The sequence below is a fragment of the Saccoglossus kowalevskii genome, chromosome 11 (assembly GCF_978046115.1).
Source record: "Saccoglossus kowalevskii chromosome 11, keSacKowa6.1, whole genome shotgun sequence".
NCBI classification, from domain to species: Eukaryota; Metazoa; Hemichordata; class Enteropneusta; family Harrimaniidae; genus Saccoglossus; species Saccoglossus kowalevskii.
The window spans coordinates 35886848-35913958 of record NC_140651.1 but is presented as its reverse complement, the minus strand read 5'-3'; the positions used below and the strand labels follow the sequence as shown (position 1 = coordinate 35913958).

Below are 27111 nucleotides of genomic sequence, written 5' to 3'. Positions count from 1 at the left end.
TGTTATCAAACACAACATATTACACATCACTGTGTTATCAAACACAACACATTACACAGTCACTGTGTTATCAAACACAACACATTACACAGTCACTGTGTTATCAAACACAGCACATTGCACAGTCACTGTGTTATAAAACACAACATATTACACATCACTGTGTTATCAAACAAAACACATTACACAGTCACTGTGTTATCAAACACAGCACATTACACAGTCACTGTGTTATCAAACAGAACATATTACACATCACTGTGTTATCAAACACAACACATTATACAGTCACTGTGTTATCAAACACAACACATTACACAGTCACTGTGTTATCAAACACAACACATTACACAGTCACTGTGTTATCAAACACAACACATTACACAGTCACTGTGTTATCAAACACAACACATTACACAGTCACTGTGTTATAAAACACAACACATTACACAGTCACTGTGTTATCAAACACAGCACATTGCACAGTCACTGTGTTATAAAACACAACATATTACACATCACTGTGTTATCAAACAAAACACATTACACAGTCACTGTGTTATCAAACACAGCACATTACACAGTCACTGTGTTATCAAACAGAACATATTACACATCACTGTGTTATCAAACACAACACATTATACAGTCACTGTGTTATCAAACAACACATTACACAGTCACTGTGTTATCAAACACAACACATTACACAGTCACTGTGTTATCAAAAACAACACATTACACAGTCACTGTGTTATCAAACACAACATATTACACATCACTGTGTTATCAAACACAACACATTACACAGTCACTGTGTTATCAAACACAACACATTACACAGTCACTGTGTTATCAAACACAGCACATTGCACAGTCACTGTGTTATAAAACACAACACATTACACAGTCACTGTGTTATCAAACACAACACATTACACAGTCACTGTGTTATCAAACACAACACATTACACAGTCACTGTGTTATCAAACACAACACATTACACAGTCACTGTGTTATCAAACACACCACATTATACAGTCACTTTGTTATCAAACACAACACATTATACAGTCACTGTGTTATCAAACACAGCACATTACACAGTCACTGTGTTATCAAACACAACACATTACACAGTCACTTTGTTATCAAACACAACACATTACACAGTCACTGTGTTATCAAACACAACACATTACACAGTCACTGTGTTATCAAACACAACACATTATACAGTCACTGTGTTATCAAACACAACACATTATACAGTCACTGTGTTATCAAACACAACACATTACACAGTCACTGTGTTATCAAACACAACACAACACATTACACAGTCACTGTGTTATCAAACACAACACATTACACAGTCACTGTGTTATCAACACAACACATTACACAGTCACTGTGTTATCAAACACAACACATTACACAGTCACTGTGTTATCAAACACAACATATTACACATCACTGTGTTATCAAACAAAACACATTACACAGTCACTGTGTTATCAAACACAGCACATTACACAGTCACTGTGTTATCAAACAAAACACATTAGACAGTCACTGTGTTATCAAACACAACACATTACACAGTCACTGTGTTATCAAACACACCACATTGCACAGTCACTGTGTTATCAAACACAACACATTATACAGTCACTGTGTTATCAAACACACCACATTGCACAGTCACTGTGTTATCAAACACAACACATTACACAGTCACTGTGTTATCAAACACAACATATTACACATCACTGTGTTATCAAACAAAACACATTACACAGTCACTGTGTTATCAAACACAGCACACTACACAGTCACTGTGTTATCAAACAGAACATATTACACATCACTGTGTTATCAAACACAACACATTATACAGTCACTGTGTTATCAAACACAACACATTACACAGTCACTGTGTTATCAAACACAACACATTACACAGTCACTGTGTTATCAAACACAACACATGACACAGTTTACTGTTTTATCAAACACAACACATTATACAGTCACTGTATTATACAGTCACTGTGTTATCAAACACAACTCATTACACAGTCACTGTGTTATCAAACACAACACATTACACAGTCACTGTGTCATCAAACACAACACATTACACAGTCACTGTGTTATCAAACACAACACATTGCACAGTGACTGTTTTATAAAATATGGTACAACACATTACACAGTCACTGTGTTATGAAACACAACACATTACACAGTCACTGTGTTATCAAACACAACACATTATACAGTCACTGTGTTATCAAACATAACACATTACACAGTGACTGTTTTATCAAATACAACACATTACACAGTCACTGTGTAATTAAACACAACACATTATACAGTCACTGTGTTATCAAACACAACACATTACACAGTCACTGTGTTATCAAACACAACACATTGCACAGTCACTGTGTTATCAAACACAACACATTACACAGTCACTGTGTTATCAAACACAACACATTGCACAGTCACTGTGTTATCAAACACAACACATTATACAGTCACTGTGTTATCAAACACAACACATTACACAGTCACTGTGTTATCAAACACAACACATTATACAGTCACTGTGTTATCAAACACAACACATTATACAGTCACTGTGTTATCAAACACACTACATTACACAGTCACTGTGTTATCAAACACAACACATTACACAGTCACTGTGTTATCAAACACAACACAACACATTACACAGTCACTGTGTTATCAAACACAACACATTACACAGTCACTGTGTTATCAAACACAACACATTACACAGTCACTGTGTTATCAAACACAACACATTACACAGTCACTGTGTTATCAAACACAACACAACACATTACACAGTCACTGTGTTATCAAACACAACACATTACACAGTCACTGTGTTATCAAACACAACACATTACACAGTCACTGTGTTATCAAACACAACACATTACACAGTCACTGTGTTATCAAACACAACACATTACACAGTCACTGTGTTATCAAACACAACACATTACACAGTCACTGTGTTATCAAACACAACACATTATACAGTCACTGTGTTATCAAACACACTACATTATACAGTCACTGTGTTATCAAACACAACACATTATACAGTCACTGTGTTATCAAACACAACACATTATACAGTCACTGTGTTATCAAACACAACACATTACACAGTCACTGTGTTATCAAACACAACACAACACATTACACAGTCACTGTGTTATCAAACACAACACATTACACAGTCACTGTGTTATCAACACAACACATTACACAGTCACTGTGTTATCAAACACAACACATTACACAGTCACTGTGTTATCAAACACAACATATTACACATCACTGTGTTATCAAACAAAACACATTACACAGTCACTGTGTTATCAAACACAGCACATTACACAGTCACTGTGTTATCAAACAAAACACATTAGACAGTCACTGTGTTATCAAACACAACACATTACACAGTCACTGTGTTATCAAACACACCACATTGCACAGTCACTGTGTTATCAAACACAACACATTATACAGTCACTGTGTTATCAAACACACCACATTGCACAGTCACTGTGTTATCAAACACAACATATTACACATCACTGTGTTATCAAACAAAACACATTACACAGTCACTGTGTTATCAAACACAGCACACTACACAGTCACTGTGTTATCAAACAGAACATATTACACATCACTGTGTTATCAAACACAACACATTATACAGTCACTGTGTTATCAAACACAACACATTACACAGTCACTGTGTTATCAAACACAACACATTACACAGTCACTGTGTTATCAAACACAACACATGACACAGTTTACTGTTTTATCAAACACAACACATTATACAGTCACTGTATTATACAGTCACTGTGTTATCAAACACAACTCATTACACAGTCACTGTGTTATCAAACACAACACATTACACAGTCACTGTGTCATCAAACACAACACATTATACAGTCACTGTGTTATCAAACACAACACATTACACAGTCATTGTGTTATCAAACACAAGACATTACACAGTCACTGTGTTATCAAACACGACACATTACACAGTCACTGTGTTATCAAACACAACACATTACACAGTCACTGTGTTATCAAACACAACACATTACACAGTCACTGTGTTATCAAACACAACACATTACACAGTCACTATGCTACCAAACACAACACATTACACAGTCACTGTGTTATCAAACACAACACATTATACAGTCACTGTGTTATCAAACACAACACATTACACAGCCACTGTTTTATCAAAAACAACACATTACACAGTCACTGTGTTATCAAACACAGCACATTGCACAGTCACTGTGTTATCAAACAAAACACATTACACAGTCACTGTTTTATCAAACACACCACATTATACAGTCACTGTGTTATCAAACACAACACATTACACAGTCACTGTGTTATCAAACACAACACATTGCACAGTGACTGTTTTATAAAATATGGTACAACACATTACACAGTCACTGTGTTATGAAACACAACACATTACACAGTCACTGTGTTATCAAACACAACACATTATACAGTCACTGTGTTATCAAACATAACACATTACACAGTGACTGTTTTATCAAATACAACACATTACACAGTCACTGTGTAATTAAACACAACACATTATACAGTCACTGTGTTATCAAACACAACACATTACACAGTCACTGTGTTATCAAACACAACACAACACATTACACAGTCACTGTGTTATCAAACACAACACATTACACAGTCACTGTGTTATCAAACACAACTCATTACACAGTCACTGTGTTATCAAACACAACACATTACACAGTCACTGTGTCATCAAACACAACACATTATACAGTCACTGTGTTATCAAACACAACACATTACACAGTCATTGTGTTATCAAACACAACACATTACACAGTCACTGTGTTATCAAACACGACACATTACACAGTCACTGTGTTATCAAACACAACACATTACACAGTCACTGTGTTATCAAACACAACACATTACACAGTCACTGTGTTATCAAACACAACACATTACACAGTCACTATGCTACCAAACACAACACATTACACAGTCACTGTGTTATCAAACACAACACATTATACAGTCACTGTGTTATCAAACACAACACATTACACAGCCACTGTGTTATCAAAAACAACACATTACACAGTCACTGTGTTATCAAACAAAACACATTACACAGTCACTGTGTTATCAAACACACCACATTATACAGTCACTGTGTTATCAAACACAACACATTACACAGTCACTGTGTTATCAAACACAACACATTGCACAGTGACTGTTTTATAAAATATGGTACAACACATTACACAGTCACTGTGTTATTAAACACTACACATTACACAGTCACTGTGTTATCAAACACAACACATTATACAGTCACTGTGTTATCAAACATAACACATTACACAGTGACTGTTTTATCAAATACAACACATTACACAGTCACTGTGTTATTAAACACAACACATTATACAGTCACTGTGTTATCAAACACAACACATTACACAGTCACTGTGTTATCAAACACAACACAACACATTACACAGTCACTGTGTTATCAAACACAACACATTACACAGTCACTGTGTTATCAAACACAACACATTATACAGTCACTGTGTTATCACACATATCACATTACACAGTCACTGTGTTATCAAACACACCACATTACACAGTCACTGTGTTATCAAACACAACACATTATACAGTCACTGTGTTATCAAACGCACCACATTACACAGTCACTGTGTTATCAAACACACCACATTACACAGTCACTGTGTTATCAAACACAACACATTACACAGTCACTGTGTTATCAAACACAACACATTATACAGTCACTGTGTTATCAAACACACCACATTATACAGTCACTGTGTTATCAAACACAACACATTACACAGTCACTGTGTTATCAAACACAACACATTACACAGTCACTGTGTTATCAAACACAACACATTACACAGTCACTGTGTTATCAAACACAACACATTACAGTCACTGTGTTATCAAACACAACACATTACACAGTCACTGTGTTATCAAACACAACACATTACACAGTCACTGTGTTATCAAACACAACACAACACATTACACAGTCACTGTGTTATCAAACACAACACATTACACAGTCACTGTGTTATCAAACACAACTCATTACACAGTCACTGTGTTATCAAACACAACACATTACACAGTCACTGTGTCATCAAACACAACACATTATACAGTCACTGTGTTATCAAACACAACACATTACACAGTCATTGTGTTATCAAACACAACACATTACACAGTCACTGTGTTATCAAACACGACACATTACACAGTCACTGTGTTATCAAACACAACACATTACACAGTCACTGTGTTATCAAACACAACACATTACACAGTCACTGTGTTATCAAACACAACACATTACACAGTCACTATGCTACCAAACACAACACATTACACAGTCACTGTGTTATCAAACACAACACATTATACAGTCACTGTGTTATCAAACACAACACATTACACAGCCACTGTGTTATCAAAAACAACACATTACACAGTCACTGTGTTATCAAACAAAACACATTACACAGTCACTGTGTTATCAAACACACCACATTATACAGTCACTGTGTTATCAAACACAACACATTACACAGTCACTGTGTTATCAAACACAACACATTGCACAGTGACTGTTTTATAAAATATGGTACAACACATTACACAGTCACTGTGTTATTAAACACTACACATTACACAGTCACTGTGTTATCAAACACAACACATTATACAGTCACTGTGTTATCAAACATAACACATTACACAGTGACTGTTTTATCAAATACAACACATTACACAGTCACTGTGTTATTAAACACAACACATTATACAGTCACTGTGTTATCAAACACAACACATTACACAGTCACTGTGTTATCAAACACAACACAACACATTACACAGTCACTGTGTTATCAAACACAACACATTATACAGTCACTGTGTTATCACACATATCACATTACACAGTCACTGTGTTATCAAACACACCACATTACACAGTCACTGTGTTATCAAACACAACACATTATACAGTCACTGTGTTATCAAACGCACCACATTACACAGTCACTGTGTTATCAAACACACCACATTACACAGTCACTGTGTTATCAAACACAACACATTACACAGTCACTGTGTTATCAAACACAACACATTATACAGTCACTGTGTTATCAAACACACCACATTATACAGTCACTGTGTTATCAAACACAACACATTACACAGTCACTGTGTTATCAAACACAACACATTATACAGTCACTGTGTTATCAAACACAACACATTACACAGTCACTGTGTTATCAAACATAACACATTACACAGTCATTGTGTTATCAAACACAACACATTACACAGTCACTGTGTTATCAAACACAACACATTACACAGTCATTGTGTTATCAAACACAACACATTACACAGTCACTGTGTTATCAAACACAACACATTACACAGTCACTGTGTTATCAAACACAACACATTACACAGTCACTGTGTTATCAAACACAACACATTACACAGTCACTGTGTTATCAAACACAACACATTACACAGTCACTGTGTTATCAAACACAACACATTACACAGTCACTGTGTTATCAAACACAACACATTACACAGTCACTGTGTTATCAAACACAACACATTATACAGTCACTGTGTTATCAAACACACTACATTATACAGTCACTGTGTTATCAAACACAACACATTATACAGTCACTGTGTTATCAAACACAACACATTACACAGTCACTGTGTTATCAAACACAACACATTACACAGTCACTGTGTTATCAAACACAACACATTACACAGTCACTGTGTTATCAAACACAACACATTACACAGTCACTGTGTTATCAAACACAACACATTACACAGTCACTGTGTTATCAAACACAACACATTATACAGTCACTGTGTTATCAAACACACTACATTATACAGTCACTGTGTTATCAAACACACCACATTACACAGTCACTGTGTTATCAAACATAACACATTACACAGTCATTGTGTTATCAAACACAACACATTACACAGTCACTGTGTTATCAAACACAACACATTACACAGTCACTGTGTTATCAAACACAACACATTACACAGTCACTGTGTTATCAAACACAACACATTACACAGTCACTGTGTTATCAAACACAACACATTACACAGTCACTGTGTTATCAAACACAACACATTATACAGTCACTGTGTTATCAAACACACTACATTATACAGTCACTGTGTTATCAAACACAACACATTATACAGTCACTGTGTTATCAAACACAACACATTATACAGTCACTGTGTTATCAAACACAACACATTACACAGTCACTGTGTTATCAAACACAACACATTACACAGTCACTGTGTTATCAAACACAACACATTATACAGTCACTGTGTTATCAAACACAACACATTATACAGTCACTGTGTTATCACACATAACACATTACACAGTCACTGTGTTATAACACATAACACATTACACAGTCACTGTGTTATCAAACACAACACATTACACAGTCACTGTGTTATCAAACACAACACATTACACAGTCACTGTGTTATCAAACACAACACATTACACAGTCACTGTGTTATCAAACACAACACATTACACAGTCACTGTGTTATCAAACACAACACATTATACAGTCACTGTGTTATCAAACACACCACATTATACAGTCACTGTGTTATCAAACACACCACATTATACAGTCACTGTGTTATCAAACACACCACATTATACAGTCACTGTGTTATCAAACACACCACATTACACAGTCACTGTGTTATCAAACACAACACATTACACAGTCACTGTGTTATCACACATAACACATTACACAGTCACTGTGTTATCAAACACAACACATTACACAGTCACTGTGTTATCAAACACAACACATTACACAGTCACTGTGTTATCACACATAACACATTACACAGTCACTGTGTTATCAAACACAACACATTACACAGTCACTGTGTTATCAAACACAACACATTACACAGTCACTGTGTTATCAAACACAACACATTACACAGTCACTGTGTTATCAAACACAACACATTACACAGTCACTGTGTTATCAAACACAACACATTATACAGTCACTGTGTTATCAAACACACCACATTATACAGTCACTGTGTTATCAAACACACCACATTATACAGTCACTGTGTTATCAAACACACCACATTATACAGTCACTGTGTTATCAAACACACCACATTACACAGTCACTGTGTTATCAAACACAACACATTACACAGTCACTGTGTTATCAAACACAACACATTACACAGTCACTGTGTTATCAAACACAACACATTACACAGTCACTGTGTTATCAAACACAACATATTACACAGTCACTGTGTTATCAAACACAACACATTACACAGTCACTGTTTTATCAAACACAACATATTACACAGTCACTGTGTTATCAAACACAACACATTACACAGTCACTGTGTTATCAAACTCAACATATTACACAGTCATTGTGTTATCAAACACAACACATTATACAGTCACTGTGTTATCAAACACAACACATTACACAGTCACTGTGTTATCAAACACAACACATTACACAGTTACTGTGTTATCAAACACAACACATTACACAGTCACTGTGTTATTAAACACAACACATTATACAGTCACTGTGTTATCAAACACAACACATTACACAGTCACTGTGTTATCAAACACAACACATTATACAGTCACTGTGTTATCAAACACAACACATTATACAGTCACTGTGTTATCAAACACAACACATTATACAGTCACTGTGTTATCAAACACAACACATTAAACAGTCACTGTGTTATCAAAAACAACACATTACACAGTCACTGTGTTATCAAACACAGCACATTGCACAGTCACTGTGTTATAAAACACAACATATTACACAGTCACTGTGTTATCAAACACAACACATTGCACAGTGACTGTGTTATCAAACACAACACATTACACAGTCACTGTGTTATCAAACATAACACATTACACAGTCACTGTGTTATCAAACACAACACATTACACAGTCACTGTGTTATCAAACAAAACACATTACACAGTCACTGTGTTATCAAACACAGCACATTATACAGTCACTGTGTTATCAAACACAACACATTACACAGTCACTGTGTTATCAAACACACCACATTACACAGTCACTGTGTTATCAAACACAACACATTATACAGTCACTGTGTTATCAAACACAACACATTAGACAGTCACTGTGTTATCAAACACAACACATTATACAGTCACTGTGTTATCAAACACAACACATTACACCGCCACTGTGTTATCAAAAACAACACATTACACAGTCACTGTGTTATCAAACACAACACATTACACAGTCACTGTGTTATCAAACACAACACATTACACAGTCACTGTGTTATCAAACACAACACATTACACAGTCACTGTGTTATCAAACACAACACATTATACAGTCACTGTGTTATCAAACACACTACATTATACAGTCACTGTGTTATCAAACACAACACATTATACAGTCACTGTGTTATCAAACACAACACATTATACAGTCACTGTGTTATCAAACACAACACATTACACAGTCACTGTGTTATCAAACACAACACAACACATTACACAGTCACTGTGTTATCAAACACAACACATTACACAGTCACTGTGTTATCAACACAACACATTACACAGTCACTGTGTTATCAAACACAACACATTACACAGTAACTGTGTTATCAAACACAACACATTATACAGTCACTGTGTTATCAAACACAACACATTACACAGCCACTGTGTTATCAAAAACAACACATTACACAGTCACTGTGTTATCAAACACATCACATTGCACAGTCACTGTGTTATCAAACGCAACATATTACACATCACTGTGTGTAAACTGAGAACAGACTTCTCAAGGTAGAGTGAACCAAGTGAGTATTGGTCACCAGATCCGGGAGGAGAATAACACACTGGAGAGGAGCACTTGTAGCCAAGGTGTTTATTGCTCAACTGCTAGGCCTGGAACTGAGTCTAAATACTCACGAGATGTTCCATACAATGTATCAATATCATTATGCAAATAACTAAACTAAACGTCATAGCCTCAAATCATTACACTGTGTTATCAAACACAACACATTATACAGTCACTGTGTTATCAAACACAACACATTACACAGTCACTGTGTTATCAAACACAGCACATTGCACAGTCACTGTGTTATCAAACACAACACATTACACAGTCACTGTGTTATCAAACACACCACATTACACAGTCACTGTGTTATCAAACACACTACATTATACAGTCACTGTGTTATCAAACACAACATATTGCACATCACTGCGTTATCAAACACAACACATGACACAGTTTACTGTGTTATCAAACACACCACATTATACAGTCACTGTGTTATCAAACACAACTCATTACACAGCCACTGTGTTATCAAACACAACACATTACACAGTCACTGTGTCATCAAACACAACACATTATACAGTCACTGTGTTATCAAACACAACACATTACACAGTCACTGTGTTATCAAACACAACACATTATACAGTCACTGTGTTATCAAACACAACACATTATACAGTCACTGTGTTATCAAACACAACACATTACACAGTCACTGTGTTATCAAGGACAACACATTACACAGTCACTGTGTTATCAAACACAACACATTACACAGTCACTGTGTTATCAAGGACAACACATTACACAGTCACTGTGTTATCAAACACACCACATTACACAGTCACTGTGTTATCAAACACACTACATTATACAGTCACTGTGTTATCAAACACAACATATTGCACATCACTGCGTTATCAAACACAACACATGACACAGTTTACTGTGTTATCAAACACACCACATTATACAGTCACTGTGTTATCAAACACAACTCATTACACAGTCACTGTGTTATCAAACACAACACATTACACAGTCACTGTGTCATCAAACACAACACATTAGACAGTCACTGTGTTATCAAACACAACACATTATACAGTCACTGTGTTATCAAACACAACACATTACACCGCCACTGTGTTATCAAAAACAACACATTACACAGTCACTGTGTTATCAAACACAGCACATTGCACAGTCACTGTGTTATCAAACACAACACATTAGACAGTCACTGTGTTATCAAACACAACACATTATACAGTCACTGTGTTATCAAACACAACACATTACACCGCCACTGTGTTATCAAAAACAACACATTACACAGTCACTGTGTTATCAAACACAGCACATTAGACAGTCACTGTGTTATCAAACACAACACATTATACAGTCACTGTGTTATCAAACACAACACATTACACCGCCACTGTGTTATCAAAAACAACACATTACACAGTCACTGTGTTATCAAACACAGCACATTGCACAGTCACTGTGTTATCAAACAAAACACATTAGACAGTCACTGTGTTATCAAACACAGCACATTAGACAGTCACTGTGTTATCAAACACAGCACATTAGACAGTCACTGTGTTATCAAACACAACACATTATACAGTCACTGTGTTATCAAACACAACACATTACACCGCCACTGTGTTATCAAAAACAACACATTATACAGTCACTGTGTTATCAAACACAACACATTACACCGCCACTGTGTTATCAAAAACAACACATTACACAGTCACTGTGTTATCAAACACAGCACATTAGACAGTCACTGTGTTATCAAACACAACACATTATACAGTCACTGTGTTATCAAACACAACACATTACACCGCCACTGTGTTATCAAAAACAACACATTACACAGTCACTGTGTTATCAAACACAGCACATTGCACAGTCACTGTGTTATCAAACACAACATATTACACATCACTGTGTTATCAAACAAAACACATTATACAGTCACTGTGTTATCAAACACAGCACATTACACAGTCACTGTGTTATCAAAAACAACACATTACACAGTCACTGTGTTATCAAACACAGCACATTGCACAGTCACTGTGTTATCAAACACAACATATTACACATCACTGTGTTATCAAACACAACACATTACACAGTCACTGTGTTATCAAACTCAGCACATTACACAGTCACTGTGTTATCAAACAGAACATATTACACATCACTGTGTTATCAAACACAACACATTATACAGTCACTGTGTTATCAAACACACCACATTACACAGTCACTGTGTTATCAAACACAACACATTACACAGTCACTGTGTTATCAAACACAACACATTATACAGTCACTGTGTTATCAAACACAACACATTATACAGTCACTGTGTTATCAAACACACCACATTATACAGTCACTGTGTTATCAAACACAACACATTACACAGTCACTGTGTTATCAAACACAACACATTACACAGTCACTGTGTTATCAAACATAACACATTATACAGTCACTGTGTTATCAAACACAACACATTACACAGTCACTGTGTTATCAAACACAACACATTACACAGTCACTGTGTTATCAAACACAACACATTACACAGTCACTGTGTTATTAAACACAACACATTACACAGTCACTGTGTTATCAAACACAACACATTACACAGTCACTGTGTTATCAAACACAACACATTACACAGTCACTGTGTTATCAAACACAACACATTACACAGTCACTGTGTTATCAAACACAACACATTACACAGTTACTGTGTTATCAAACACAACATATTACACAGTCACTGTGTTATTAAACACAACACATTACACAGTCACTGTGTTATCAAACACAACACATTACACAGTCACTGTGTTATCAAACACAACACATTACACAGTCACTGTGTTATCAAACACAACACATTGCACAGTCACTGTGTTATCAAACACAACACATTATACAGTCACTGTGTTATCAAACACAACACATTACACAGTTACTGTGTTATCAAACACAACACATTACACAGTCACTGTGTTATCAAACACAACACATTACACATCACTGTGTTATCAAACACAACACATTACACAGTCACTGTGTTATCAAACACAACACATTACACAGTCACTGTGTTATCAAACACACCACATTATACAGTCACTGTGTTATCAAACACAACACATTACACAGTCACTGTGTTATTAAACACAACACATTACACAGTCACTGTGTTATCAAACACAACACATTACACAGTCACTGTGTTATCAAACACACCACATTATACAGTCACTGTGTTATCAAACACAACACATTACACAGTCACTGTGTTATTAAACACAACATATTACACATCACTGTGTTATCAAACACAACACATTGCACAGTCACTGTGTTATCAAACACACCACATTATACAGTCACTGTGTTATCAAACATAACACATTACACAGTCACTGTGTTATCAAACACAACACATTACACAGTCACTGTGTTATCAAACACAACACATTACACAGTCACTGTGTTATCAAACACAACACATTACACAGTCACTGTGTTATTAAACACAACACATTACACAGTCACTGTGTTATCAAACACAACACATTATACAGTCACTGTGTTATCAAACACACTACATTATACAGTCACTGTGTTATCAAACACAACACATTATACAGTCACTGTGTTATCAAACACAACACATTACACAGTCACTGTGTTATCAAACACAACACATTACACAGTCACTGTGTTATCAAACACAACACATTACACAGTCACTGTGTTATCAAACACAACACATTACACAGTCACTGTGTTATCAAACACACTACATTATACAGTCACTGTGTTATCAAACACAACACATTATACAGTCACTGTGTTATCAAACACAACACATTATACAGTCACTGTGTTATCAAACACAACACATTACACAGTCACTGTGTTATCAAACACAACACAACACATTACACAGTCACTGTGTTATCAAACACAACACATTACACAGTCACTGTGTTATCAACACAACACATTACACAGTCACTGTGTTATCAAACACAACACATTACACAGTCACTGTGTTATCAAACACAACACATTACACAGTCACTGTGTTATCAAACACAACACATTATACAGTCACTGTGTTATCAAACACACTACATTATACAGTCACTGTGTTATCAAACACAACACATTATACAGTCACTGTGTTATCAAACACAACACATTATACAGTCACTGTGTTATCAAACACAACACATTACACAGTCACTGTGTTATCAAACACAACACATTACACAGTCACTGTGTTATCAAACACAACACATTACACAGTCACTGTGTTATCAAACACAACACATTATACAGTCACTGTGTTATCAAACACACTACATTATACAGTCACTGTGTTATCAAACACAACACATTATACAGTCACTGTGTTATCAAACACAACACATTATACAGTCACTGTGTTATCAAACACAACACATTACACAGTCACTGTGTTATCAAACACAACACAACACATTACACAGTCACTGTGTTATCAAACACAACACATTACACAGTCACTGTGTTATCAACACAACACATTACACAGCCACTGTGTTATCAACACAACACATTACACAGCCACTGTGTTATCAAAAACAACACATTACACAGTCACTGTGTTATCAAACACAACACATTATACAGTCACTGTGTTATCAAACACAACAAATTACACAGCCACTGTGTTATCAAAAACAACACATTACACAGTCACTGTGTTATCAAACACAACACATTATACAGTCACTGTGTTATCAAAAACAACACATTACACAGTCACTGTGTTATCAAACACAACACATTATACAGTCACTGTGTTATCAAACACAACACATTACACAGCCACTGTGTTATCAAAAACAACACATTACACAGTCACTGTGTTATCAAACACAGCACATTACACAGTCACTGTGTTATCAAACACACCACATTACACAGTCACTGTGTTATCAAACACAACACATTATACAGTCACTGTGTTATCAAACACAGCACATTACACAGTCACTGTGTTATCAAACACAGCACATTGCACAGTCACTGTGTTATCAAACGCAACATATTACACATCACTGTGTTATCAAACAAAACAAATTACACAGTCACTGTGTTATCAAACACAGCACATTACACAGTCACTGTGTTATCAAACAGAACATATTACACACCACTGTGTGTAAACTGAGAACAGACTTCTCAAGGTAGAGTGAACCAAGTGAGTATTGGTCACCAGATCCGGGAGGAGAATAACACACTGGAGAGGAGCACTTGTAGCCAAGGTGTTTATTGCTCAACTGCTAGGCCTGGAACTGAGTCTAAATACTCACGAGATGTTCCATACAATGTATCAATATCATTATGCAAATAACTAAACTAAACGTCATAGCCTCAAATCATTACACTGTGTTATGAAACACACCACATTGCACAGTCACTGTGTTATCAAACACAACATATTGCACATCACTGCGTTATCAAACACAACACATGACACAGTTTACTGTGTTATCAAACAACACATTACACAGTCACTGTGTTATCAAACACAACACATTATACAGTCACTGTGTTATCAAACACAACACATTACACAGTCACTGTGTTATCAAACACAACACATTACACAGTCACTGTGTTATCAAACACAACACATTACACAGTCACTGTGTTATCAAACACAACACATTACACAGTCACTGTGTTATCAAACACAACACATTACACAGTCACTGTGTTATCAAACACAACACATTACACAGTCACTATGCTACCAAACACAACACATTACACAGTCACTGTGTTATCAAACACAACACATTATACAGTCACTGTGTTATCAAACACAACACATTATACAGTCATGTGTTATCAAACACAACACATTAGACAGTCACTGTGTTATCAAGGACAACACATTACACAGTCACTGTGTTATCAAACACAACACATTATACAGTCATGTGTTATCAAACACAACACATTAGACAGTCACTGTGTTATCAAACACAACACATTATACAGTCATGTGTTATCAAACACAACACATTAGACAGTCACTGTGTTATCAAGGACAACACATTACACAGTCACTGTGTTATCAAACACAACACATTATACAGTCACTGTGTTATCAAACACAACACATTACACAGTCACTGTGTTATCAAACACAACACATTGCACAGTCACTGTGTTATCAAATACAACACATTACACTGTGACTGTGTTATCAAACACAACACATTAGACAGTCACTGTGTTATCAAACACAGCACATTAGACAGTCACTGTGTTATCAAACACAACACATTACAGAGTCACTGTGTTATCAAACACAACACATTACACAGTCACTGTGTTATCAAACACAACACATTACACAGTCACTGTGTTATCAAACACAACACATTACACAGTCACTGTGTTATCAAACACAGCACATTACACAGTCACTGTGTTATCAAAGACAACACATTACACAGTCACTGTGTTATCAAACACACCACATTAAACAGTCACTGTGTTATCAAACACAACACATTATACAGTCACTGTGTTATCAAACACAGCACATTACACAGTCACTGTGTTATCAAAGACAACACATTACACAGTCACTGTGTTATCAAACACACCACATTATACAGTCACTGTGTTATCAAATACAACACATTACACAGTCACTGTGTTATCAAACACAGCACATTACACAGTCACTGTGTTATCAAAGACAACACATTACACAGTCACTGTGTTATCAAACACACCACATTAAACAGTCACTGTGTTATCAAACACAACACATTACACAGTCACTGTGTTATCAAACACAACACATTACACAGTGACTGTGATATCAAACACAACACATTACACAGTCACTGTGTTATAAAACACACCACATTATACAGTCACTGTGTTATCAAACACAACACATTACACAGTGACTGTGATATCAAACACAACACATTACACAGTCACTGTGTTATCAAACACAACACATTACACAGTGACTGTGTTATCAAACACAACACATTATACAGTCACTGTGTTATCAAAGACAACACATTACACAGTCAATGTGTTATCAAACACAACACATTACACAGTCACTGTGTTATCAAACACAACACATTACACAGTCACTGTGTTATCAAACACAACACATTACACAGTGACTGTGTTATCAAACACAACACATTACACAGTCACTGTGTTATCAAAGACAACACATTACACAGTCACTGTTTTATCAAACACAACATATTACACAGTCACTGTGTTATCAAACACAACACATTACACAGTCACTGTGTTATCAAACACAACACATTACACAGTCACTGTGTTATCAAACACAACACATTACACAGTCACTGTGTTATCAAACACAACATATTACACAGTCACTGTGTTATCAAACACAACACATTACACAGTCACTGTGTTATCAAACACAACACATTACACAGTTACTGTGTTATCAAACACAACACATTACACAGTGACTGTGTTATCAAACACAACACATTATACAGTGACTGTGTTATCAAACACAACACATTATACAGTCACTGTGTTATCAAACACAACACATTACACAGCCACTGTGTTATCAAACACAACATATTACACAGTCACTGTGTTATCAAACACAACACACATTGGTTTGGAGTTATGAAATAAATATCATTTATACTCCCAATAAACGTTCCATTACTTTACATTACATTTTTAGATGAGACTCGTGTAGGGGTATATCGGCAGTTGTTTCACCCCGAACAGCTGGTTACTGGAAAGGAAGACGCCGCAAATAATTATGCACGTGGCAATTATACAGTGGGTAAAGAAATGATTGATCTTGCGCTGGACAGAATACGAAAAGTGGTGTGTATATGCATATAACTTCACTACACTATATTATCCTGCAACTTGTTTGCTTCTTCTGCATTTTCATGATGATGGTTCCATTTCATACATTCTATAAGTAATTCTTTGGAACATTTGTTCCATTAAGACGTAATGCTGATGTTAGTCTAACTTGATAGGGGCGTGCTATGAGCACTAGTTAGTCTAACTTGACAGGGGCGTGCTATGTGCACTAGTTAGTCTAACTTGACAGGGATGTGCTATGTGCACTAGTTAGTCTAACTTGACAGGGGCATGCTATGTGCACTAGTTAGTCTAACGTGACAGGGATGTGTTGTGTGCACTAGTTAGTCTAACTTGACAGGGATGTGTTGTGTGCACTAGTTAGTCTAACTTGACAGGGGTGTGTTGTGTGCACTTGTTAGTCTAACTTGACAGGGGCGTGCTATGTGCACTAGTTAGTCTAACTTGACAGGGGCATGCTATGTGCACTAGTTAGTCTAACTTGACAGGGGCGTGCTGTGTGCACTAGTTAGTCTAACTTGACAGGGGCGTGCTGTGTGCACTAGTTAGTCTAACTTGACAGGGGCGTGCTATGAGCACTAGTTAGTCTAACTTGACAGGGGCGTGGTATGTGCACTAGTTAGTCTAACTTGACAGGGGCGTGCTATGTGCACTAGTTAGTCTAACTTGACAGGGGCGTGTTGTGTGCACTAGTTAGTCTAACTTGACAGGGGCGTGCTATGTGCACTAGTTAGTCTAACTTGACAGGGGCGTGCTATGTGCACTAGTTAGTCTAACTTGACAGGGGCATGCTATGTGCACTAGTTAGTCTAACTTGACAGGGGCGTGCTATGTGCACTAGTTAGTCTAACATGACAGGGTCGTGCTGTGTGCACTAGTTAGTCTAACTTGACAGGGGCGTGTTGTGTGCACTAGTTAGTCTAACTTGACAGGGCGTGCTATGTGCACTAGTTAGTCTAACTTGACAGGGGCGTGCTATGTGCACTAGTTAGTCTAACTTGACAGGGGCGTGCTATGTGCACTAGTTAGTCTAACTTGACAGGGGCGTGTTGTGTGCACTAGTTAGTCTAACTTGACAGGGGCGTGCTATGTGCACTAGTTAGTCTAACTTGACAGGGGCGTGTTGTGTGCACTAGTTAGTCTAACTTGACAGGGGCGTGCTATGTGCACTAGTTAGTCTAACTTGACAGGGGCGTGCTGTGTGCACTAGTTAGTCTAACTTGACAGGGATGTGCTGTGTGCACTAGTTAGTCTAACTTGACAGGGGCGTGCTATGTGCACTAGTTAGTCTCACTTGGCAGGGGCGTGCTATGTGCCCTAGTTAGTCTAACTTGACAGGGATGTGTTGTGTGCACTAGTTAGTCTAACTTGACAGGGGCGTGCTATGTGCACTAGTTAGTCTAACTTGACAGGGATGTGTTGTGTGCACTAGTTAGTCTAACTTGACAGGGGCGTGCTGTGTGCACTAGTTAGTCTAACTTGACAGGGGCGTGCTGTGTGCACTAGTTAGTCTCACTTGGCAGGGGCGTGTTGTGTGCACTAGTTAGTCTAACTTGACAGGGGCGTGCTATGTGCACTAGTTAGTCTCACTTGGCAGGGGCGTGCTATGTGCCCTAGTTAGTCTAACTTGACAGGGATGTGTTGTGTGCACTAGTTAGTCTAACTTGACAGGGGCGTGCTATGTGCACTAGTTAATCTAACTTGACAGGGGCGTGCTATGTGCACTAGTTAGTCTAACTTGACAGGGGCATGCTATGTGCACTAGTTAGTCTAACTTGACAGGGGCGTGTTGTGTGCACTAGTTAGTCTCACTTGGCAGGGGCGTGCTATGTGTACTAGTTAGTCTAACTTGACAGGGATGTGTTGTGTGCACTAGTTAGTCTAACTTAACAGGGTCGTGCTGTGTGCACTAGTTAGTCTAACTTGACAGGGATGTGCTGTGTGCACTAGTTAGTCTTACTTAACAGGGGCGTGCTGTGTGCACTAGTTAGTCTAACTTGACAGGGGCATGCTATGTGCACTAGTTAGTCTAACTTGACAGGGGCGTGTTGTGTGCACTAGTTAGTCTCACTTGGCAGGGGCGTGCTATGTGTACTAGTTAGTCTAACTTGACAGGGATGTGTTGTGTGCACTAGTTAGTCTAACTTAACAGGGGCGTGCTGTGTGCACTAGTTAGTCTAACTTGACAGGGATGTGCTATGTGCACTAGTTAGTCTAACTTGGCAGGGGTGTACTACGTGCACTAGTTAGTCTAACTTGACAGGGGCGTGCTATGAGCACTAGTTAGTCTAACTTGACAGGGGCGTTCTATGTGCACTAGTTAGTCTAACCTGACAGGGGCGTGCTGTGTGCACTAGTTAGTCTAACTTGACAGGGGCGTGCTATGTGCACTAGTTAGTCTAACTTAACAGGGGCGTGCTGTGTGCACTAGTTAGTCAAACTTGACAGGGATGTGCTGTGTGCACTAGTTAGTCTAACTTAACAGGGGCGTGCTGTGTGTACTAGTTAGTCTAACTTGACAGGGATGTGTTGTGTGCACTAGTTAGTCTAACTTAACAGGGGCGTGCTGTGTGCACTAGTTAGTCTAACTTGACAGGGATGTGCTGTGTGCACTAGTTAGTCTAACTTAACATGGGCGTGCTGTGTGCACTAGTTAGTCTAACTTGACAGGGGCGTGCTATGTGCACTAGTTAGTCTAACGTGACAGGGGCGTACTACGTGCACTAGTTTGTCTAACCTGACAGGGGCATGCTATGTGCACTAGTTAGTCTAACTTGACAGGGGCGTGCTATGTGCACTAGTTAGTCTAACTTGACAGGGGCGTGCTATGTGCACTAGTTAGTCTAACTTGACAGGGGCATTCTATGTGCACTAGTTAGTCTAACCTAACAGGGGCGTGTTGTGTGCACTAGTTAGTGTAACTTGACAGGGACGTGTTGTGTGCACTAGTTAGTCTAACTTGACAGGGGCGTGCTATGTGCACTAGTTAGTCTAACTTGACAGGGGCGTGCTATGTGCACTAGTTAGTCTCACTTGGCAGGGGCGTGCTATGTGCACTAGTTAGTCTAACTTGGCAGGGGCGTACTACGTGCACTAGTTAATCTAACTTGACAGGGGCGTGCTATGTGCACTAGTTAGTCTAACTTGACAGGAGCGTGCTATGTGTGCTAGTTAGTCTAACTTGACAGGGGCGTGCTATGTGCACTAGTTAGTCTAACTTGACAGGGGCGTACTACGTGCACTAGTTAGTCTAACTTGACAGGGGCTTGCTATGTGCACTAGTTAATCTAACTTGACAGGGGCGTGCTATGTGCACTAGTTAATCTAACTTGACAGGGGCGTGCTATGTGCACTAGTTAGTCTAACTTGACAGGGGCGTGCTATGTGCACTAGTTGGTCTAACTTGACAGGGATGTGTTGTGTGCACTAGTTAGTCTAACTTGACATGGGCGTGCTATGTGCACTAGTTAGTCTCACTTGGCAGGGGCGTGTTGTGTGCACTAGTTAGTGTAACTTGACAGGGACGTGTTGTGTGCACTAGTTAGTCTAACTTGACAGGGGCGTGCTGTGTGCACTAGTTAGTCTAACTTGACAGGGGCGTGCTATGTGCACTAGTTAGTCTAACTTGACAGGGGCGTGCTATGTGCACTAGTTAGTCTAACTTGACAGGGGCGTACTATGTGCACTAGTTAGTCTAACTTAACAGGGGCGTGCTGTGTGCACTAGTTAGTCTAACTTGACAGGGATGTGCTGTGTGCACTAGTTAGTCTAACTTGACAGGGATGTGCTGTGTGCACTAGTTAGTCTAACTTAACAGGGGCGTGCTGTGTGCACTAGTTAGTCTAACTTGACAGGGATGTGCTGTGTGCACTAGTTAGTCTAACTTAACAGGGGCGTGCTGTGTGTACTAGTTAGTCTAACTTGACAGGGATGTGTTGTGTGCACTAGTTAGTCTAACTTGACAGGGATGTGCTGTGTGCACTAGTTAGTCTAACCTAACAGGGGCGTGCTGTGTGCACTAGTTAGTCTAACTTGACAGGGATGTGCTGTGTGCACTAGTTAGTCTAACTTGACAGGGGCGTGCTATGTGCACTAGTTAGTCTAACTTGACAGGGGCATTCTATGTGCACTAGTTAGTCTAACCTAACAGGGGCGTGCTGTGTGCACTAGTTAGTCTAACTTGACAGGGGCGTGCTATGTGCACTAGTTAGTCTAACTTGACAGGGGCATTCTATGTGCACTAGTTAGTCTAACCTAACAGGGGCGTGCTGTGTGCACTAGTTAGTCTAACTTGACAGGGGCGTGCTGTGTGCACTAGTTAGTCTAACTTGACAGGGATGTGCTGTGTGCACTAGTTAGTCTAACTTGACAGGGGCGTGCTATGTGCACTAGTTAGTCTCACTTGGCAGGGGCGTGCTATGTGCCCTAGTTAGTCTAACTTGACAGGGATGTGTTGTGTGCACTAGTTAGTCTAACTTGACAGGGGCGTGCTATGTGCACTAGTTAGTCTAACTTGACAGGGATGTGTTGTGTGCACTAGTTAGTCTAACTTGACAGGGGCGTGCTGTGTGCACTAGTTAGTCTAACTTGACAGGGGCGTGCTGTGTGCACTAGTTAGTCTCACTTGGCAGGGGCGTGTTGTGTGCACTAGTTAGTCTAACTTGACAGGGGCGTGCTATGTGCACTAGTTAGTCTCACTTGGCAGGGGCGTGCTATGTGCCCTAGTTAGTCTAACTTGACAGGGATGTGTTGTGTGCACTAGTTAGTCTAACTTGACAGGGGCGTGCTATGTGCACTAGTTAATCTAACTTGACAGGGGCGTGCTATGTGCACTAGTTAGTCTAACTTGACAGGGGCATGCTATGTGCACTAGTTAGTCTAACTTGACAGGGGCGTGTTGTGTGCACTAGTTAGTCTCACTTGGCAGGGGCGTGCTATGTGTACTAGTTAGTCTAACTTGACAGGGATGTGTTGTGTGCACTAGTTAGTCTAACTTAACAGGGTCGTGCTGTGTGCACTAGTTAGTCTAACTTGACAGGGATGTGCTGTGTGCACTAGTTAGTCTTACTTAACAGGGGCGTGCTGTGTGCACTAGTTAGTCTAACTTGACAGGGGCATGCTATGTGCACTAGTTAGTCTAACTTGACAGGGGCGTGTTGTGTGCACTAGTTAGTCTCACTTGGCAGGGGCGTGCTATGTGTACTAGTTAGTCTAACTTGACAGGGATGTGTTGTGTGCACTAGTTAGTCTAACTTAACAGGGGCGTGCTGTGTGCACTAGTTAGTCTAACTTGACAGGGATGTGCTATGTGCACTAGTTAGTCTAACTTGGCAGGGGTGTACTACGTGCACTAGTTAGTCTAACTTGACAGGGGCGTGCTATGAGCACTAGTTAGTCTAACTTGACAGGGGCGTTCTATGTGCACTAGTTAGTCTAACCTGACAGGGGCGTGCTGTGTGCACTAGTTAGTCTAACTTGACAGGGGCGTGCTATGTGCACTAGTTAGTCTAACTTAACAGGGGCGTGCTGTGTGCACTAGTTAGTCAAACTTGACAGGGATGTGCTGTGTGCACTAGTTAGTCTAACTTAACAGGGGCGTGCTGTGTGTACTAGTTAGTCTAACTTGACAGGGATGTGTTGTGTGCACTAGTTAGTCTAACTTAACAGGGGCGTGCTGTGTGCACTAGTTAGTCTAACTTGACAGGGATGTGCTGTGTGCACTAGTTAGTCTAACTTAACATGGGCGTGCTGTGTGCACTAGTTAGTCTAACTTGACAGGGGCGTGCTATGTGCACTAGTTAGTCTAACGTGACAGGGGCGTACTACGTGCACTAGTTTGTCTAACCTGACAGGGGCATGCTATGTGCACTAGTTAGTCTAACTTGACAGGGGCGTGCTATGTGCACTAGTTAGTCTAACTTGACAGGGGCGTGCTATGTGCACTAGTTAGTCTAACTTGACAGGGGCATTCTATGTGCACTAGTTAGTCTAACCTAACAGGGGCGTGTTGTGTGCACTAGTTAGTGTAACTTGACAGGGACGTGTTGTGTGCACTAGTTAGTCTAACTTGACAGGGGCGTGCTATGTGCACTAGTTAGTCTAACTTGACAGGGGCGTGCTATGTGCACTAGTTAGTCTCACTTGGCAGGGGCGTGCTATGTGCACTAGTTAGTCTAACTTGGCAGGGGCGTACTACGTGCACTAGTTAATCTAACTTGACAGGGGCGTGCTATGTGCACTAGTTAGTCTAACTTGACAGGAGCGTGCTATGTGTGCTAGTTAGTCTAACTTGACAGGGGCGTGCTATGTGCACTAGTTAGTCTAACTTGACAGGGGCGTACTACGTGCACTAGTTAGTCTAACTTGACAGGGGCTTGCTATGTGCACTAGTTAATCTAACTTGACAGGGGCGTGCTATGTGCACTAGTTAATCTAACTTGACAGGGGCGTGCTATGTGCACTAGTTAGTCTAACTTGACAGGGGCGTGCTATGTGCACTAGTTGGTCTAACTTGACAGGGATGTGTTGTGTGCACTAGTTAGTCTAACTTGACATGGGCGTGCTATGTGCACTAGTTAGTCTCACTTGGCAGGGGCGTGTTGTGTGCACTAGTTAGTGTAACTTGACAGGGACGTGTTGTGTGCACTAGTTAGTCTAACTTGACAGGGGCGTGCTGTGTGCACTAGTTAGTCTAACTTGACAGGGGCGTGCTATGTGCACTAGTTAGTCTAACTTGACAGGGGCGTGCTATGTGCACTAGTTAGTCTAACTTGACAGGGGCGTACTATGTGCACTAGTTAGTCTAACTTAACAGGGGCGTGCTGTGTGCACTAGTTAGTCTAACTTGACAGGGATGTGCTGTGTGCACTAGTTAGTCTAACTTGACAGGGATGTGCTGTGTGCACTAGTTAGTCTAACTTAACAGGGGCGTGCTGTGTGCACTAGTTAGTCTAACTTGACAGGGATGTGCTGTGTGCACTAGTTAGTCTAACTTAACAGGGGCGTGCTGTGTGTACTAGTTAGTCTAACTTGACAGGGATGTGTTGTGTGCACTAGTTAGTCTAACTTGACAGGGATGTGCTGTGTGCACTAGTTAGTCTAACCTAACAGGGGCGTGCTGTGTGCACTAGTTAGTCTAACTTGACAGGGATGTGCTGTGTGCACTAGTTAGTCTAACTTGACAGGGGCGTGCTATGTGCACTAGTTAGTCTAACTTGACAGGGGCATTCTATGTGCACTAGTTAGTCTAACCTAACAGGGGCGTGCTGTGTGCACTAGTTAGTCTAACTTGACAGGGGCGTGCTATGTGCACTAGTTAGTCTAACTTGACAGGGGCATTCTATGTGCACTAGTTAGTCTAACCTAACAGGGGCGTGCTGTGTGCACTAGTTAGTCTTACTTAACATGGGCGTGCTATGTGCACTAGTTAGTCTAACTTGACAGGGGCGTGCTATGTGCACTAGTTAGTCTAACTTGACAGGGGCGTACTACGTGCACTAGTTTGTCTAACCTGACAGGGGCATGCTATGTGCACTAGTTAGTCTAACTTGACAGGGGCGTGCTATGTGCACTAGTTAGTCTAACTTGACAGGGGCGTGCTATGTGCACTAGTTAGTCTAACTTGACAGGGGCATTCTATGTGCACTAGTTAGTCTAACCTAACAGGGGCGTGCTGTGTACACTAGTTAGTCTAACTTGACAGGGGCGTGCTATGTGCACTAGTTAGTCTCACTTGGCAGGGGCGTGCTATGTGCACTAGTTAGTCTAACTTGACAGGGGCGTGCTATGTGCACTAGTTAGTCTAACTTGGCAGGGGCGTACTACGTGCACTAGTTAATCTAACTTGACAGGGGCGTGCTATGTGCACTAGTTAGTCTAACTTGACAGGAGCGTGCTATGTGCGCTAGTTAG

At 39.3% G+C, this 27111-nt stretch overlaps 1 protein-coding gene across 1 annotated transcript in view; it reads left to right on the top strand.

Moving 5' to 3' along the window:
* The window catches only part of LOC100376878 (tubulin alpha-1 chain-like), a 98213-nt gene that overhangs the window by 2765 nt on the left and 68337 nt on the right, over positions 1–27111 (top strand). The window contains exon 2 of the mRNA XM_085505538.1: positions 19046–19194. Coding sequence (XP_085361664.1) covers positions 19046–19194 — 149 coding nt within the window. The remainder of the gene's footprint in view (positions 1–19045; positions 19195–27111) is intronic.